This window comes from Prionailurus bengalensis, chromosome D1 (genome assembly GCF_016509475.1).
Source record: "Prionailurus bengalensis isolate Pbe53 chromosome D1, Fcat_Pben_1.1_paternal_pri, whole genome shotgun sequence".
NCBI classification, from domain to species: Eukaryota; Metazoa; Chordata; class Mammalia; order Carnivora; family Felidae; genus Prionailurus; species Prionailurus bengalensis.
In genome coordinates, this window is record NC_057346.1 from 4,021,129 (window position 1) to 4,041,747 (window position 20,619).

Genomic DNA, 20,619 nt, shown 5'->3' on the forward strand with positions numbered 1-20,619 from the left:
AAATTCAGAAATTCAGCCATAAGGAAAGGCAATTAGGGCTCCCCCTCTGCCCCAGCCCACATCCTTAAAGCTTCACAAGATGCATTAACCTATGTGTTTTCATGTGTCTTTTCTCTTTTAGAAAGCAGAGATTGCTATCGCCCCTCTGACAATCACTTTGGTCCGAGAGGAGGTCATTGACTTCTCTAAGCCCTTCATGAGTTTGGGCATATCTATCATGATCAAAAAGCCTCAGAAATCCAAACCAGGAGTGTTTTCCTTCTTGGATCCTCTGGCCTATGAGATTTGGATGTGCATAGTCTTTGCCTACATTGGTGTCAGCGTGGTCTTATTCCTAGTTAGCAGGTTCAGTCCGTACGAGTGGCACACAGAAGAGCCGGAGGATGGAAAGGAAGGACCCAGCGACCAGCCTCCCAATGAGTTTGGCATCTTTAACAGCCTCTGGTTTTCCCTGGGTGCCTTCATGCAGCAAGGATGTGACATTTCACCCAGGTGAGTCTGGAAACCTCAGTTCCTCACCGATTCCCCAGTAATCCTTCGTGTCGTGCAGAACATCTCTATCCAGGTTCTTGTCCCAGAAGCAGAGCTTTACTTGAAACATACAAAAAAAACTTGCAGTTCCCAAATTAATCTAAGTATATTCACGGCCGATTTCTCCAACTTAGCGCCAAATGTGGAAACCTCATAAAGATGAAATTTCCCGATGGAAAAGTAACATGCTACCCGTGAGAACCCTCAAAAAGCACTGCGGTATTAATATTTCCTTCACTGGTTTGACAGATGGAGACAAAAATCTCAACTGTAAGAACAGGAATTCATTTCCATTTTGTCTCCTTTTCAAAATCAAATGTCTTTGTTACTGTGGCTGTTGTTCACTTTTTTTTTTTTAATTAATTTCGAACTTGATTTACATCCCATGCACCTTACAGGAGATTTCTGCCACATAGTTACCGAAAACCTGAGTCAGGATGGTGGGTAGCAGGTATACATTGTTCTATCTAACAATACAAGCCGTGGGCAGAGTTCAGCTATGTGCTGTGTTAGCTTAATAGAGATGTTTTTCAATATCTCTGGATTCATGCCTCACTTCCTTTGGATGCCACTAAGACATTTTCAGTTACGTTTGCCAAAAATGCAGCTAATCTCCCATTACAAGAAAAATACCAACTTTCTCCTGTAGGAAAAAAAAACAGCAGAAAGTCGGAGAAGCTAAGAATTGAATTTAAATAGTGACTTATATCATCATTGCAAATATACAGATTTTTTTTAAAGAAATGTATGCTTTCTCAAAAGGAGACATTTTAGCCACAAGTCACTTGATGTTCGTTAAGACCCAGGAAAACTATAAATGTGTTTAAATTCCACTGACATATGCATCTGAGTCAATAACTCTGAATTAATGAAATGAAAAGAAAACAAAGTAAATCAAGTAATGGATTTGAAAACCAGGATGAAGCAAATGCCAAATTAAAACCAACAAGTGCGACTAATACAATACTGATAAAAAAGGGAGAATTTTAAGGCTAGAAATGTCATGGAAAACATGAAAATTTGTTTCTTACTTTACAAAATTGTTTAAAAACGATTTGTCCCAGGAATTTCAAATAGTTTGATGGTCCCACTGAGTGATATCAATTATGAAAATGACCTGGATTTTTAATTCATTCCATCCCCACTTTTCGTCTGCATCCACATCACCCACACGTCTCTGATAGCAGGGAAAGGATGAGGAGAGAAGTTTTTTTCTGGAAGGTTAGCATCGGTTTTTAATGCCGTCCTGCTGTCCCTTGACAGGTCACACGCTCAGGTCTCATGTTGGCAGTGGCAGAGGGAACATTTTTACACCGGAAAGTGAAGATGCGTTAGGACATAGCCCATCCTCCACTCAGATCAGTAACGCTCACAAATGAAATTATCAGAAAGGAAATCTCAAACTAACAAAACAGCCCTCGACTGCAGTCCCTCTGAGACCAGTCTGAGGCATCATCTGGCCCAGCCAATGGCAGGTGCCACTTTGGCACATGCCCCACCCACCCTGGCTGGGCTCTGACTGAAGGTAATCACAGGTTCTGTCATAAGGGTATTGATCAGATTGTGTCAAATCTAAGACCTCTCCCAGTGTTAAGACGTATTGCTATTTTAGGTACCACAGAGAGAGAAATAATGCTGCCCATTAAAACACATGACTGTGTTTTATCTCCTGGCCTGTAGGCTGCATCCTAATTTCAGAGATGCTAAAATGTAAAGAGAGGAGGGTATCACTGGATTTAAGTGCGAGTTCCTTTTCTGTACCTGAAGGAAATGCATTAAGTCCCATGTTTCTGCTGACTAAACAGTAAAAAGGAAACGTTTTCCATCTTGCCAGTGGCATTTCTAAATTCACTATGCCATGAAGGGCATCAGATTGTACTGAAGGCTAGAATCATTCTTGAGTAGACAGAAAATGAAACGATATTTGCAGTTGTTGCTTTCAACGTACATTGGGAATCGATGGTATTTCTTCTATTTCTCTATGTCGGTTAGAGAAAGGAAAATGTGCATTATCTTCTCCATGTTCAGATCCCTCTCAGGTCGGATTGTTGGAGGTGTCTGGTGGTTCTTCACGCTCATCATTATATCATCTTATACCGCTAACCTCGCTGCTTTCCTGACGGTAGAACGAATGGTCTCCCCCATAGAAAGTGCGGAAGACCTGGCCAAACAAACAGAAATTGCCTATGGAACATTGGATTCAGGGTCAACAAAAGAATTCTTCAGAGTAAGTTAAGGGAAACACCAACGGTGAAATGTTCGTAATTTTGAAGCTCAGGCCATTTTTGCCAACAAACATTCTATGGGCTGTAGCCATGGTAGGTTTTACACATACAGTAGTAACTGCTCCGTTTAATGCCAATACTTCTACTTGGATTTTACAATCACTTTAATTTGCAAAATCTAATTGACTTATTCACATTACAAGAAAGACTCAAGGAAAAGTGACAACAAAAAGGTAATTAAAACAACTTTATAATGTAACTTATCCAAAGGATTCCAGTGTTGGTAATGCTATGATGATACTGCATCTGGGAAGATTGAATTTATGTATGTTTTGGGGTTAAAAGCGTAAAAATGAAGGTAAGATTTGTTTTTTTTTTTTTAAAGAATAAATTTAACGTGCTACATTTGAAACCCTTAACTGCAGGTTATACTCCCTTCTATGAGGTATATATAGTCTATAATCTATTCTGTAACAGTGGATTTCAAAGCAATATATTTGCTTCCTCACAAGATAATGGTAAGAGAACTGTTATGTTCTGGACACCTTTGTAGGGCTTTGTATGTGCTGACTTCTCTGCTTTGTGGATAAAATTGTTCACACTGCTAGAAATTTACATATGGCTATGATCCCTTTTGTTTTCCCTCAGGATGGCAGGTATTTGGGGGTTTTTGTTTCTGTCTTTCGGTTGTTGGTTCCATTAGGAGGATGAATTTTTGATCGGTGAAACTCTTTTACTCCGCTTCTGCTTAATCCAGAGATACATACTTGGTAATGTCTGGTCAGAGATAAGGATTCATTTTGTGATTTCAGAACCAAATCATTAAAAGCTAGTCAGAGTGACATTTTCTCAAGTATTTACCAAAGTAATAATGAGGACATTTTACGTGTACTTTCAGTTGGTTAGTGACAGATACTTAGTAATTCAGAAGACAAGACAGATTTCCCTATTTTTTAAGGTTTTGTGTAAAAATAACGATCACCCTTTAAAGGAAGTTCACGCTTACATGTATAGGACATGAAAGTTTGCATTGTCATTTTAAATGTATATGCTTATCATTTTCCCACTCAGCCTGAAAATTAAAAACAACAAAATGCCCTAATCGTTAAGCTGGCCTTAAGTTTCATGTGCTTGGAGTTCAGTAAGAGATTTCTCTTTTTGTACAAAGATCTGATTGTGTTATCCTTATAAACTACAGATGTTTACATAATACTAAATTAAGAACAAACCACACAAAAATTCTGCCAGACGCATCACTGGGCATTGTCTAAAAAAGAAACCAGGCAAAAAAAAAAAAAAGAGGTTAGAGTGGGAGAGAGCCAAAGCATAAGAGACTCTTAAAAACTGAGAACAAACTGAGGGTTGATATGGGGGGGTGGGGGAGAGAGGAAAGTGTGTGATGGGCATTGAGGAGGGCACCTGTTGGGATGAGCACTGGGTGTTGTATGGAAACCAATTTGACAATAAATTTCATATATTGAAAAAAAAAAGAAACCAGGCTGTGAACAGTGTCTTCGTCAACAATTTGGAACATTGCCAATAGATATAATGAAAAATTAATGGTAATGAGAGTATTTGCAGATTTTTCTAAAACTATAAATAATAGTCATAGCAATAGATTTTATTAACAGTATTCTATGGATACATTTAACTAAGCAAATTTTTAAAATTTACTGAGTACATCCCAGTCTTTAAAAGTTACTGATAGAAACATACTGCTCTAACACGTTTTAGCATAATTTCAGTACCTTGCCGGAAATCTCTAAGTTTGTAACTGCTTCCGTCCAAAAGTAAGTAGGTAAAATTCAGTGACTGTGCCCAGAAACCATTACGTGTATGCATCAAAATAGAATACAAGTTTGTGCTATCACTTGCATTTTACTGGAAAAAGGTGACTGATTTTCATGGAAATCAGGCAAATATTTGCAGGTTCATCATCCTGCCTTGAGTGATAAAGGAAGAAAGGTCATGTTGATTCCCTGAAAAAAAATTTCATAAATAACTCCCTGTAAAGCTCTCGAGCATCAAGCACCCTGAAAATGTTTATTTTTAATCTTTATGGAATTTTTTTAAAGTGTCCCAAATTCTAAAAACTGGTGAGGTAGATAAGAGAGTATGTTGATAAGAAATACAGGACTAAGGGAAGCTGTTTGCTGGATTTGCAGAGCCTTTCACACAGGCTGTGCAATCACCGTGCCCCGTTTCCTTTCTTTCCCACCCCACTTCAGTTTCAAAATGGAAAGATTTTCTTAGAAGTGTAGGTATTTATTGTTGCCTGAACCCTAATGGGACAAGAAAGCCCATTCCCTGACCGCACACTTTCAGGAATGCATAAACTCGGATTCTCTGATAAAAATCGAATTCATTTCCTATCCTGTGCTCTCCCCCCTCTCCCGCAGATGATGACCTGGTTTAAATAAACCATTTTGTCTGACGGGTTGAGGAAACAGAATGTGAAGGGTATTTTTGCCCTTGTCGAAAATGTTTCCTCGCGGGAACACAGTAATGGTACATCTCTCAGCCCCACTGAACTGCCTCGGGCAGTGACCTGTACTCAGGGCTTCAAAAAATGTTGCAGTTAAAATCAGCTGGAGAAAGAATTAGGCCATGGGGGAAAATTACATCTGAATTGACCTGTTGCCTTGGGCGTGCCTCATTGTGAAGCTTGGTATGTTTCGTGTTCTGTGCTCCCAGTTCAGCATAAACATAGAGGCGTTTAAAGAGAGTTCCTATTTGTCACTTACCGACAGCCTTCTCTGTAGGTACTGAGACATTATTATACACCTGATTTGCACATGCTGCTTTTTTATTTCAACGCAGATTTTACAGTGTGGCTGTTTCAGCCATCGGGGAAACCACGAATGCGTAAATGGGGTGGATTACTCTCTCAGGGGTTATAAGATTATCAAATCTTGTGAACATCAGCCATGCTGCATAAGCGACTAGAAGCGGGAAATAATTCACCTGACAACAATGTGCATATGAAGTATAATGCGTGACATGTGTACATATTTTCTCTTAAAAAACGGGAATGGCAGGATACTTCATTTTTGAGAAATTAAAAGCACAGCATAGTTTTAAAACTCCAAGAATGATTTCAAGTAACAAAATAGTGCTTTAAATAAGTAAGCCTCCTATTCATTGAGTTTCACAATAAACAAATAAATCTGAGATTATTTTTCTAATCTCAAAGAATGACTTTTATATTGTCTTTGCTTCTTACCTTGAGCCTAGTCACTCCCCAAACCTAATCTTTCAGAAGATGTGACAGTTGAAGATTTTAGGGACTTAAAATCCCATTATCACTGCATTCATGAGTTTGCTGGGTCTGCAGAAATTTCCCTTTTAACCTGTCTCATCAAATGTATAAAGGTTTGCTTACCCTCACTCCTTAGCAGACACCTCTTGCGGTCACAGATAAGGCACAGGGATATTATTTCCGTCTTTCCCTTCTTGAATGTCCCCCCCCCCCACCCCCTTCACCATGTGAACATGATCTTATCTAGGCCACGCGCCTTTAACTCTGAATCAGAATTCCTAAACATTCACAGAGTGACAGTGTAATTTTTTTTCCCCCCAAAAGAGTTGCTTTCATTATTTGTCTAATTTCCCACCGGGCTGCTGTACCTTTACCATTTCTGTTATACATAAGGCCTGCTAAGTTTGGTGCAACTACATTTGGATTCCTCTTTCTTCTGGATTTTAAAGGAATTAATTTACCTTCCTTTGCACTTAAGGTATATGTAATTCAATGTATTTAAACAAATGCAGCAATAATTTTCCTCACATGAATATTGTCCAAATGGACTTCTAAAAAATATCAGTGGCCTAAAGATACTTTGTTCTTTTAAAAAGGAATCATTTGTTTTACTATTTCATTGCGCTCTGTAATTGTCTCCCTCATTGTCAAGCCCTGAAAATACTCTTTTTCCACTCTGCTGTGTTAGTTTTGTTTAGCGGTTCCGATCCCTTCGAGTAAGATGCCAGACACTGACTGGAAAATTGCCAAGTAACCACCCGAACTCTCATGTTCTTAAAAAATTTCAGAACACTTTTCAATGAAAACGATACCCAGGTTTTATTTCTTTTGTTTTCAACGTAGTATCCATGAAGTATAAATGTATGTGGACCTCTGTACCTTTTTCGGTGACACTCACAAGTCGACGTATTTTTTAGGGTGATTATACGCCTAAAACATGTCATTTGCCAACATTTCTTTCAGTTGAAATTATCAGAATGAATGCTTAAGGACTTCTGTATCCGGTGATCCAGACAGTTTAGGATTTTCAGAGATCAGAACTCATAAAATGAAAGAGTTAGTTGTCTGGAAGACAGCTCTGTTATTGAAGACAGAATGAAGGGGGCCAAGCAGCATGGCCTCCTTAGTGGATCCCGAGGTTGAGGGTTCTGAGTCCAGATCCGCCCCTGGCCTGGAGCCACAGAGAATATTTGCCGTTTCATTTAGTGTCGGCATGCAGTTTCCTCATGTGTGGCTTTCTGTAGGCACAAGTAACCCGACGTTACCTGAACACACACACACACCCCCCACAAGCTCTACGCCACTGAGATATGTTTAAGTGTTAATAGCGTAAACACACTCCATGGGATAATACAGGATGTCCCTTCTCCATCTTGATATTTATCACCATTTGAACACACATTGGCATAAAGTATCTGTTTTTTATAGTGTTCCAGTATGCACATCTCTTAACTGTTACATAGGATACTGAGTACTCCATTCCCATCTTCTGAAACCAAATGTTAAATCCAACTTTTATCAACATCTTTCTCTGTCGACCTGAATCATTTGATTTTTGCCCCAAAGATGTGTCTTCTTAAGTTTGCTCTTCAGGGTATTTGTTGATAAATGAGAATCTGTCATTTATCGGATCCTCTATTCTGATAGACAAAGGAAGGTCAAGGTACAATGAGTATAGATGGTACTCAGGATTTGCTCTCAAATGAAGAGACTTAAGTCTGAATGAAGTCTCCATTAGTTTTTATTTGGATCCAGATACAAAAGGTCAACACCTTGTTATTGGGCAAACACTCGTACCAGAAAACTCTGAGCATCATTGTATTATCAAACATCTAACACGAGGCAGGCTTCTCTGACTCATTAAATATATCCCTCGGGGACATTTGAGTTCATTTGGAAATATTTTTGCATTTGAAACGTCTGTATGGATACAAGATCTAATATGAATACAGATACCAGCACAAGGATCTAGATAAATTAAGTAGTGGGAGTGACTTAGATGGAGCCCAAATGGACAAAAATAAATTTCTTGGCTGAAGTCAGGGTATTAGAAAGACTAACTCTCGGGGCGCCTGGGTGGCTCAGTCGGTTGAGCAGCCGACTTCGGCTCAGGTCATGAGCTTGCGGTCCGTGAGTTCGAGCCCCGCGTCGGGCTCTGTGCTGACAGCTCAGAGCCTGGAGCCTGTTTCAGATTCTGTGTCTCCCTCTCTCTGACCCTCCCCTGTTCATGCTCTGTCTCTCCCTGTCTCAAAAATAAATAAACGTTAAAAAAAAAAAGAAAGAAAGACTAACTCTCTAAAATATTTAATAGGAAAACAGGAACCGCTTTCTTTATTTTTCAGGTTTTCTGACTTTTTACTTGAAAATAATTTTTTTATTTTTTATTTTTGGAAGTGTAGTTGACATACAACGTTACAGTAGTTTCAGGTATACATCACTCAGTGCTCATCATGACAACTGCACTTGACATCTGTCACCATACGTTACTGGACAGTTGCTGTATTCCCTACAGTGTACTTTGCATCTCCATGACGTTTCTAACTCGAAGTGTGTACCTGCAGAGAGAGAAGGAATCGTTTCTAAGTTTAATGTATGTGCTACTTGGAGATTTTATTAGAAAAAGTCTAAAAACATTGGGTGGACCTAGAGTTTGCCCCTTGTGCTGTGGTCGTTTGGTTTGTGCCCCTCTTCCTGTGCCCCTCTGCCACTGACTTGGTCCGGACCGCTCTTCCTATTCGACTTAGAATGCTTCACGTGTACAACTCTGAAGCACGAGAGAAGACAAAAATGGCACGGCATAGTAACACCCCTCATTTGCTACAATTCAAGTGCCGGATTAAAAGGAGTTTTACAGAGCTGACCTCAAGTCTAATCTGGCCCTTTTCCGGTTTACCATGAATGTGATAGAACTCTCGTAATGGCATTCTACATTTAAAAATAAAAATAATAGTACTTTGCTCTTTAAGCGCTTGAGGAGGGTAATTGTTTATGGCAGGCAGGCCCGCTCCTTCAGGTATGGCTTCTACATGTCTGCCATTTCAGTGATGTCCTAAAATAGTTAGAACAGGCAGTTTCCTCGCTGGAGGGCAAAATGCTAGCAAGGCGAGACTGGACTGACGGGACAAGGGAAAAAAAGGTACTTAACAAGGCTTTCTCTGTATGTGGGTTCGGTCGATATTAACATGTTGTTCCCTTCTTTCCTGTATTTAATTTTATTTTAATTTCCTCCAGAGATCAAAAATAGCAGTGTACGAAAAGATGTGGACCTACATGCGATCGGCAGAGCCGTCCGTGTTCACGAGGACTACAGCTGAGGGAGTGGCTCGTGTCCGCAAATCCAAGGGCAAATTTGCGTTCCTCCTGGAGTCCACTATGAACGAGTACATTGAGCAGCGAAAGCCGTGCGACACGATGAAAGTGGGAGGAAATCTGGATTCGAAAGGCTATGGAGTAGCAACGCCCAAGGGTTCCTCATTAAGGTGGGTGGGATAGTATAACAATAGAACATGTGTTGTTATAGTATTCCACCTTCCCTGATGTCCCCGACAGACGTGTTTGGTTTTGTGTGTGAACGTGGCATGTCCGTCCGTTTTCTTTTCCTCCATTTCATACGTTTTGATCAACAGTCAGGTAATTTTTTTTTTTAATTTTGGAATAATGAATCACAGTTGACATGTATATCTTTAAGGCCATATAAAAACCAAACTGGTTGAACACTAGCTGCTTCCAGTGGGCCGAAAACGTGGGTAGCCGCACTTCTGTGTCTCATCAACTTTGTCTGGTCACTAAAATCTGCGCTCTCATTTTGTCAGTTAACAATTCTACATTTTCTCATTATTTTTCCGCACTCTGCCTGCCCTCTAGTTTCTGAGTAAGAGAAAACCAACCTTTTCCTAACAAACCACTTTTTTTTTTCTTCTCCATTTCAGTGTTTCGTTTTTCACGGCATCATTATATTTCAGATCCCCGTGAGGTTGTATGGGTGCTAACTCTGTAACCGCATCTGTTTATAGATGCAGTCGCTATCGGCCAGAAAGCTGGGCTCTGACTCTATGGTGCTTACTCCAGTCACACTCTCGCCCATTGCAAAGGGAGTGTGGCCTAAGTAAGATCCGTAAAATCAGACCTGATGACAATGTAGAATTGCTCACACAGAGACCCCTGCAGTGTGAGTCATGAGCAAAGCATCACACATGTGGATTAATACCGTCATCATTGTGGTATTAATCCACATGTGTTAAAGATGAGACTTTCATTCTGAAGGAAATGTTGGTAAAACCTGCCCTTTTTACCCTTTTGGTCCTGGACATAGAGGATTCACATGTTTATGCCCAGGAGGCAGAATTTCCTCTTTTCCTTAAGCAATTAAAGGCTGCTGTTGAATCGTTGGGGCTAGAGCAAAGCCGGAGTCAGAAATGACAACTGACAAATTACTCTGGTCTCAGTGCTGCTTAGGAGAGATTCGTACAAAGCACAGATTCAAGAAGAAGTCAGAATCTTTGCTAAAGGACTTAACCACGAACCTGGTGTTGAAAAATGATGTCTCTGGTAAGCCCTTGAAACGTGAAAATAATGAGACCTGAGCCCAGTAGGAATGAAAACAATATAAAAATTACATGATTGTTTTCATTGGTTTAACAAGGGAACTGCAGCGTGCTTTGGATGTGTGTCTTGGGAGGGGTGGGTGGGGGTAACACAGAGAGAGGAAACAAATGCTAGTCCTGGGAAGGTTGTATTAAACCAGTATTTTGTGTTTGCAAGCAACACCGTGATAACTAGTGAGGGCTTTCATGGTATGTCCAAAGGGACAGTTCTCAAAGGAGAGAGAACAGAAATTAGCCAGTCGAGTCCAATTTGGGTGTGGACTCTGGCCATTGTGAAGGCAGGCTCATTTGAACATCCCTCCCGCCCGCATGAAACTGGAGAAATGTTTAGAGAGAAAGCCAAACAAATAAATTACCCACGATCAGACTCTCCCCCAAAATATTTCAACCACTCAGAAACCTAAACTGGCTTCAGGGTATTCGGTCTTGGAGGGTATATTTTGCATGATGCTGTGTAAAAATCTGTGATGGCAAGGAAGCCGCATAGCAAAGAAATCGCTCCTGAAAGAAGTATTAGCTCTCAAAGCAGTAACATAAGTAACGTAAGAGAAATAGACATAGACGGGGAGACGGCAGCGGTGGTTGATACATACGTCAGTGTTCAGACCACTGATCACATTCACCGGATGTCGCTTTTTCTTAATTAATTCTCTGTGGGTGTAGCTGCCTTGTCCTCTGTCTTGTGTCTGCTGATAAAGTCAAGTTCCAAGGACTGCATTTGGCCCTCAGATACGGGTGCGCCTGACTCCCATTGATGGCAAGAGAGAGACCCCCCTTAAATGTGCCACTTTGTCAAATCCACACTACGGGGATTGTGTGGGGACGAGCTCAAGGCCTTCGTCTGTCTGGAACTGTATAATCATCAGCTATTGGCTTCCCCCGCCTTTTCCTGTCCTTCCCTGGATCTTGTTAATGAGTCAGTTGTTAGACCCCACTTCCTGGATGGAGAGTTTCTTTATGCACTTTGTTCTATCCGCGCCACAATTTCCTGAGCAAGCTGGCCCCTGCATGCCGGAACCACAGGCATTCTGTCCTGTCTTGGCGAACACTGGAAGGGCACTGAGGGCTAACCAGCATGCACCTTACCCCTCACCTCCTCACTGCCCCACTCCCAGCCCTGCTACACGGGAACGGTGGGGAGAGGGGTTACGGGGCGGGGTTGGCCGTGTCATTAGGCTTACATTATTGTTCTTATTCCATTAGGATCCTTGTGTTTGAACAGAGGCAAACTAATAAAGAGATGGACTGACAGTCCCCCTCTGTATGAATGATTTAGTTTGTAGAATCAAATCCAAAAGAATTTGAATTTATCACAGCAAGATCCAGAAGGCACACCTATATCAAGAGTGTCTTTGAAACCTTTCTGCCTTATTTGTTTTCCGATAGGTTCTATTTTTTTTTTTTAAGTGTTTAGGTTAATACTTCTGGATACAGTGAGACTTGTCTGTTTCATTGTCATTAGTTACAAGTTTCACAAACTCTGCTGTTGTGGTTCATAGGGCAACATGAGACTTTAAGAACAGGAAAACTAGTCTTCTGTGTCAGAATGCAGACAAACGGCTAGCGATCTTATGTTGGGAGTCTCACATTTCCAAACCTGGCTGTTTGGTCCCAATGCTTCAGAATAAATGTCACAGAAAAGAGGAAGAGTATTGTATAGAATCATGATGGAAAGCCAGGGCTTGGGTCTTTAGACTTTAAAACAAATGCAGTCAGGATCCTTACAGAGACCGCTTCTGTCTGGGATAGAAAATATTTCAGCAGGGATGACCAGCACCCGTCTTTACACTAGAGAATAACACCCGGAGGTTCCTCTTTGTTCAAAGAGACTTTATGCCAGACTCTGTTTGCTGGGTTTACAGATAGCTTTCAGTGACAGAAGGCCAATAGCTATGCTCAGAGGTTGTTGGGATTATTGGACATTGACATAGGTTCATTGAGTTTTAGGTCCTAGGAGGATGCTAGGGCTACTGATGCTGTTGAATGTGGCATCTCTGGATCCTGCTATAATAAAAGGAAGCAATTACAGTCAATAAACTAGAAATACTGACCAGCAGAAGAACTTAAATCTCCCTGGCATAGTTACTTGTTTTCCAAAGTCATCTTCTAAAGAAGACTTTGAGTTCTCATTGTGAGAGAAGAGGACAAAACCTCCTGTCGTATCTTATCAACCCCGTCTAATCCCCACACCCCGACACTTGTCTTGAGTCTTCTTTTCACGTGAACAGTGCTGCTTTTACTACTGTCCACATCCTGGTCTTCCTTCTCATTCCCTCTCCAGTACCTTTCGCAACCAGAAACAATTGCAGAGTCCTTCCTCTGGCTGGGAAATGTTTCAAGGTTGTCTTAAAAGACATGCTGTAGACAGCACTGCAGTGAAATCTGTAGCTTAAAAAAAATTTTTTTTAACGTTTATTTATTTTTGGGACAGAGAGAGACAGAGCATAAATGGGGGAGGGGCAGAGAGAGAGGGAGACACAGAATCAGAAGCAGGCTCTAGGCTCTGAGCCGTCAGCACAGAGCCCGAAGTGGGGCTCGAACTCACGGACCGCGAGATCGTGACCTGAGCCGAAGTCGGATGCTCAACCGACTGAGCCACCCAGGCGCCCCGAAATCTGTAGTTTAGATAAAAGGGGCACTGTGTTTACCTTGACTTTACCGTCAGTACAATCAGCTTTACCCTACAGTAGATACCTGCCATCCTGCAGTTATTTATTGCATAGTAAAGTTACATACTTTGCTACCAAAATACTGTCTTTTCTATTATGTCTATATTACACCAGTTGCTATACTCTTGACTTTACTGTGCAATAAGCAGAACTGATCGATGTTGTTTAGAGCAAATAATAACTTAGTTAATGCAGATTTACTGGCTGCTAAATAGCTGTCAGATGAGAATACCCCTTCTAAAGATACACGTGGTATCTAGTATCTCTAGGGAGCATAGCAATGGATCACATCTGAAGACTGTCCCTGGCCAAGTATATAAGAAGTTACATACTTGACCCTAATGTTTGAAGCCAAGTTAAAAACAAAAAACAAAAAAACGAGTCTCCTAGCTTTTATTATTCAGCAGTGATAATTGTCATTCAAATTCTGCCTTCCCTAAAAATGTTGGCAAGACTGTGTCTAAAATAAGACAAATGCTCTGTCACCCCCCCACCCCACCCCCCCCACACACACACACACGATGTTTTGAAAGAAAACTGTTCCAAAAGAACTTGATCAGTAACTGAAGTCTTGACAAACAGAAGGCTCGGTTGGATCTGCTGATGTCCACTTGCAGGAACCCATGGCAACAGGAGCGAAACCTTTGAAACGGAGCACACGGTGCTTAGTTTACAACAGGCGCTCAGGGCCCCAGAGCAATGGCGTGGCCAGAGGGAAAGTGCTAACAATGGGAATCAGAACAACACATCTTTCACTGGACTTTTTCTTTCAGTATTTAACACCATCCCCAGCCTCACAGGACATTTGGCGCAAGTCTAGTTCTGTGTCAGGGTCGGCAGAGTTGTGTGTAGGCCAAATCGTTCCTTCCACTTCAAAGGATTCTTTAGGGCCAATGTATTAAACTTAATACTCAAATCCATGTGTGAGAAAACGTATTGTCCCTAAGGAACTACTTTCTTACGGATGATTGATGATACGTGTTTATTCATCCATTCAAATCTACGTAGAAGGTTTAGAAACAAAGGGTTTGCTGCATGTTGTGCGTGAAAATAAAGCTGATGTCTGTTTTTGGTGTTAGTAACAAGTCAACCATTAGTACTTAATGTGGGCATTAGAAAAACTTAAAAGTACAGAAAGTTAAAGCTGAGAGCTAGTATGCCTAGGCAGTGCTTGGCCTCAAGTGAATAAACTTTCCACGTGTTTTCCAGAAATGAGTTGCAGCAGATTGATGCACAGTTTTGTTTTGTTTTTTAATTTTAACTTTTTTGGAAGGAGATGTTTTTGTTTACGAATAGCCTTCATTTCTCTTGGTGCCATATGAAAAGAGGCTATAGGTAGCTTAGTTTTGGATATCCCACCATGATTGGGAACATAGTCTGTTGGACTAGGGATTAGAACACACACACACACACACACACACACACACACGAGTACACAGATCCCCTGGTCGTGATCTGCTTAATCATTTACCCAGTTGACTACCAGAGATGCTGGTGTTTATTGGGGGGACCAAGTATTTTGCCCTCACCAACTAAGATGCGCATGGTAAATGTATCAATGCTGCATGCCTCCATGCCGGGGGAAATGATCGCCTTTGGAATCCATAGGCCCGTCCTCCCTTCCCTTCTAGGTGGTGAGTCCTGAAGGAAAACAGAAAACTTTCCACTGCCCTTTGAAATTCTACACTTTTCATTCTTGCCTATGATTAAAAGATGCTTCAAATTATAGCTGCCCATGAAGAAGAAAAAAAAAATGTTGCATTTGTCTGCATTTCTTGAAGATTCAGCAGGCATTATACATGGTTTCCATTCTTCCCACTGTGAAAAGCGGCCCATGCTAATGATTTGCCTACATGTATTTGCCAGTTCAGTCAACAGATGGTCACTGGGTTCCAACTGAGAATTTGCCAGCTGGTGTTCAGCCTTGTGACTGCAGTAGGTAGAAGCACATTGCAAAGTTTCTAAACTCAGTGTTTTGCTGTGCACCCTCACTCACCATTATTACACTTAGAAGCCGGACTTGAATCACTTGCCTCAGAAACTGGGTAAGTGGTGGCCATTTTAGTTTCTAGCACTTCAAAGAGGATGCAAGTTAACAAGATAAAAATGCCATAAAAGAGGTTCAACAGCTCAAGCCCTCACGGCCTGATCTGAGGAGAGACCTAAGACCTAAGACATCAATTCTGACAGTTCCAGGGAAAGCCAGAATTTCCAAACTGTCGTTCATTAGTCCCACACGATTGCCTTATGAGCAAATTCTGTAAAGGTAGGGAGTCTGCGGAAAGGATGCCTGTTTCCCATACAATTCACATTGTGGTAACATGCAGTTAATGTGAGTGCCGAGCCCGTGGCCAGCCAGGTCGGGCAGCCTCAACCTACAGGTTTGAGTGTGCTTAGGAGACACAACGTGGCACCTGAGACCAAGGTTCGTGATCTGATGTGTAATAAACGTGCAGTAGATGAACCTACCCTTACGCTAGTAGCGTATTGAAGTGTTTTCCTCTTGGTGGGTGTCTCGTAGCCAGACAGGTTCCACATTATGTCATCTTGATGCAGAGCAGCTCCCAGAAACAATGGCAGCACTAAAGACTGGGGTTAAAAGGGGGACACAGAGCATCAGGAAGAAGTGCCTGAGGGCTCTGCGTGTTTGGACGCCCTGTTCTGCGGCCCTGGCTGGAAGCCCACGTGTGGGTTCTCCAGAGCCAAAGCTAAAAACGCCAGGTCTGGAGAAAAGACACATCCCCTGGGGGCATTGGCAATGCCAAGATCTAGAATGAGGCCCAACCAAGATACCTAAATAAGGAGGTAGAGGCCACGTAGTCAAAGCAAAGAATTGAAAACAATGTCCAACACAGAAGGTTTGGGGGTAGGAGGTAGGGGTGGAAGGAAAATCTGTGGAACCAGGAATTCTGGAGCTGAGAAGAGAGCAAGGGCAGCAGCTGCGAGCATACCTGGATGGGCTGCTGGTGTTTTTATATTGAATCACACGTGTTGGTGTGGTCCAGTGCGTGGACTTGCCCACACTGCAAGTCTCAGCCACAGGACAAATGCCCTGTGTGACACTTGTCTCTGCCGTGCGTCCTGCATCTTCCGCCCCACGCTACACAGCTACTCTTTGGCCCTGTCTATGCTCAGTTATCAAAGAAAAGGTATCAGATTACTGTTCTTCCCTAGAAGACCTCAGGCTGTAGGACCACGAGTTGTCTAGATGGTAAATGCCCTTGACATTTACGGAGTAGGAGCAGTTCTCAGAACAGCACCAAGATCAAGTGGTAGGGTTGCTTTATTATTATTATTATTATTGTTGTTTTTGATTTCAGTGCACTGTTTGTGTAGGATTCTCTTCTCCAGACTTAACCTTCCTACAGGAAAGGATACAAGGAGGTCCAGCACAAGCTGCTGCAGAGGAAGGAGCCATTAAAGTTCTCAGAGAGACCACAACTCCTTGTACTCGGAGAGGGGAGAAGCATTATAGCGATGCTGTGGTACATTCCTCCCCTTACTGTCCCAAGTCCCTCGTACCTGAGGGCGTGGAGGTGGGCGGCGGGGGGGGGGGGGGGGGGGGAGGAGGGGGGACTGTGGAAGAGAGGGAAGAGGGGCTCTTTATGCTTGCAGTGATTAGACATGTAAAGAACATTTTAGACGTGCCCATGTGCGCACACACACACACACACACACACACACAGGACCTTGGAGGGAGAATGGCAATCAGATTTACCATAAAACCCCACAATATCTCTAATAAACTAAAAATAGATCTCACTTTATTGTGGAGATGTAATGTACTCCTAGATGCAGAGTTCTATACAAAGCTGTTTTAATGCAGTTTTATACTAATGATAAACATCCACTTAGTACATCTTAAGTAAATAATGGCTTTCTGTAAAAATGAAAATGTACCCATAGCATATGGGAAAGCAGCCATCCGCAAGTTTAGACATTATTGTCTTCCTTTTGTCTCTAAAGATAGTATCAGCCAAGATGCGGTGGGTTTACAATTCATACTGAAGAAAGGGGGATATAAAATAGCTTGGCCATGATTTGGAATGAGCTGGAAAATAGTAAAGACCTTGGTTTAAAATTATGTTCTGTTTTAACTTAGCTAGGAATAAGAAACTGTGGCTCATTTATTTTAACGTGTGTCCCCCTCACCCAATTCAGTCCTGCACTCTTGCTTTCAGAATGAAATAACATACATTTGAGATAACTTTGCTACAAACACCACACACATCTGGCAACATCTGAATAGAAAATGACTCTGTGAACCACCTAGCCCTGGCCCCAAGCCTTCTCTGGAACAGCACTGTATTCGTGATGAGAATATTTTGTAAATAATAATAGTACTGACAGAAGTTAGAAATACTGTCTATGTATTGTTAATCCTCCTTAATATCAGAAAAATTTGTTTCATGGTTGAAAGTAGTTTATTTTAAATGGATAGATTCCATATGCTCTGAAAACCTTAAAAAATCATTGTTTGGACTCATCCACAGAATGAGATATACTTTCTTTTTTTAATTTATTTTTTATTTGTTTTAAGTTTATTTATTTTGAGAGAGAGACAGAGAGAGTGAGCAGGGGAGGGGAAGAGGGAGAGAGCAACAGAGAAATCCCAAGCAGGCTCCATGCTGTGAGCACATAGCCCGATGAGGGACTTGAACCTACAGACCTTGAGATCAGGGCCTGAGCTGAAACCAAAAGTCAGACACCTAACCAACCGAGCCACCCAGGTGCCCCGATAAACTTTCAAAAACCTTATGAAATTATTTCAGTATGTTCTTTTAGTATCACACAACTCAACAATGAAGAAAAGTTAAAGGCATGAAAATAATCCTAAGTGTCAATTCTGCCTTTCAAAGTTTATAATACCAGGATGTGAGAGAAATATATCATTTTAAATGCCACCAACCATGCAGAGTCATATCACATGTTGAAATAAACTAGACTTTCTGTAGCTTACTTTTTTTTCTGGGGTACTCAGTGAAGAAACTGACACACACATAATTTTTCACAGAAATGTTATTCACTCTGTTTTCTCTACGTGTTCAGTCTTTGGGACTTAGCCAAAATAAGAATTAAGTTGGAGTCAATTAAACCAATGTGACACACACAGCTCTCTACTTTCAAAGAAAATAGGGGCATATGGACCCTCCTCCATTGTCACTTCACCATACAGAAGATTGCATAGACGGTCAAGAACTACCCATAAGGCCTCTGCTCTTACAGAATTCAGGTTGTGGCCTCTTTGAGGCTGACAGATATGCAGCTTCTGAATGTACTTCTTAAAATGGCAACATGCCAGAATCCTATTCGTAACTAAGAGAAGCCCTCATCAGATACCCAGCCCCGATTCTGCTGTCTTTTCAGGTATTTGCAGCTAAGACCACAATATTTCACAAAGGCATTATCAGCAAGTATGGCTGCTCTACATTGCTAGTGCCTTTAGCACGCAAAGTAAATTTTTTTCAAAAAGGCGCGAGAAATAGAAAATGTAGAATGAAACCAAGTATCCAGAGCCCTAAGTCAGCACCCTAATCTTTTAGCTTCTGTTTGAGGCTAGCCGGAGGTCAGCAGAAGTCAACGGATCCAGCAAGAGCTGACCTCAGTGGTCTCCCAGGGTAAAAAGCAAAGGGTGAAGGCTTAAAAAAAAAAAAAAGAGTTGCTTTCTATTAAATGATCTAGCAATGATAGTATCATCTAAGGCAAAGACTCAGTTAATACACCATCTAATTAATGTTCTTTTTAGTTTGTTCACTTTTAAGAGCTGATGTTCGAGTTTGGCTTAATGACGGAACTCTCAACATTACCAAGCAAGATATTTCTTAAGTGAGACAATAATAGTTACAGTGCAGCACGAGAGCTTTCAAAGCACTTTATTTCACTTGCTCCTTCTCACCCTCTTATGATGTCATTCTGTTCCATGGGAAGACTCTGTAAATTGGGAAGCGTTAAGTGACTTGCCCACTGTCCCACAGCTGCAATTAGAACTGAGCTCTTCTGACCCTCTCCAGTGCTCTTACAGGGAAAAGAACAAAAGAGAACTTTTTAACATAAATACAGTTTACGCTGAAAACTTGCTCAGCAGTTTCTGTGATTCTTCCATGTTTCGGTTTCAACAGCATCCATAATCTCAAGGTGTATTGAGAATACCCACAAAGAGCTCAAGAAACCATTTAACTTATATCAAGAACTAAACAAACCCTGGTTCAGTGGAAGACATTGCACAGAGGTAGATTTCAGGTCAATCAGGATCTCACAACAATTAAAACTGGTCCAAAGATGGGAGGAAATTGGCTAAGATCCCGAAGTCGCTCAAGTCAAAGAGCTTCTCACGTCTCTGAGGGACTGTGCTGGGACATCTGAGTCCCCTTCCCAGCTTGAGAGTCTGAGATTCTGTGTCACGCAGTGGACTATCTTTAGCAGAACAACTGGCGAATTCCCTTACACCTCTTTGAAGTTGCAGACACTTAATAAGACTGGGGAGAAATTCATTCCCAGAACCTGAAGAGAATCTCATCTGGTTTGGGGATCAAATAAGTCACTTCTTTGATAAACAGCTGCTTCTGTAGCATTCTGTCTACACTGTGAATAGAAAGGTATTTAGGGAAAGCACTTCTCCTTAAGAAGCACAGAGCTAGAGATAGACACAGGTCCTGTCTGTCTCTATATACAGACTTTTAAAATTATATACTGACGTCAAACTTTTGGCAAGGTACAAATCTGACAAAATTCACTGGATTATGAAAGGGGGAATAAAACAGCAAAAGTGAGACACATGTAGCTTGGATTTTTTTTTTTTTAGAACAAAACGTGTGCTTCCATATCTAGATATGATGAAAACTGACCCAGGTAACATGGTATCCCACGGTGTTTTAATATGTAGTACTTGAGAGGGTGCTTTCTAAGGGCACCCTAATAACACCAACAAGGTCAATGGTACTTAATTTCCTTTTGGCCTCATCACAAGTAGCCATCAGTTTATTCTGAAGCATGAAGGCTGCACAACCAATGGAACTTTATCCAATCCATGCAGTGTCCCCAGAGTTGTTCTTACTCAGAAATTTTCACATCATTTCAGAATCTAAAGATACGTCCTTCCAATGTCATTTAGGTGACTTCCATGGATGAAGTATGTGTTTTATAAAAAGACAGTTTACTGGGTTTTTTTCCAGTTATAACACAGCCTTACCATTTCCAAAAGCACTGTTCCGGGGGGCGGGGGGGGGGGGGGCAATTCCCCATTTCTGTGTATATTCTTGGGAATCTATAGAATTTAGTGGATAAAAGGCTGGTTTGTCAAAATAGCCATTTTTAGAATTTTCCTTAATATA

The 20,619-nt window shown here is 41.4% G+C and overlaps 1 protein-coding gene across 8 annotated transcripts in view; it reads left to right on the plus strand.

The window, feature by feature from the left end:
* The window catches only part of GRIA4 (glutamate ionotropic receptor AMPA type subunit 4), a 480,512-nt gene that overhangs the window by 431,253 nt on the left and 28,640 nt on the right, over positions 1–20,619 (plus strand). For all 8 annotated transcript variants that reach the window (XM_043579212.1, XM_043579210.1, XM_043579209.1 and 5 more), the window contains 3 exons: positions 122–492; positions 2,560–2,758; positions 9,247–9,494. In XM_043579212.1, the coding sequence (XP_043435147.1) occupies positions 122–492; positions 2,560–2,758; positions 9,247–9,494 (818 nt within the window). The remainder of the gene's footprint in view (positions 1–121; positions 493–2,559; positions 2,759–9,246; positions 9,495–20,619) is intronic.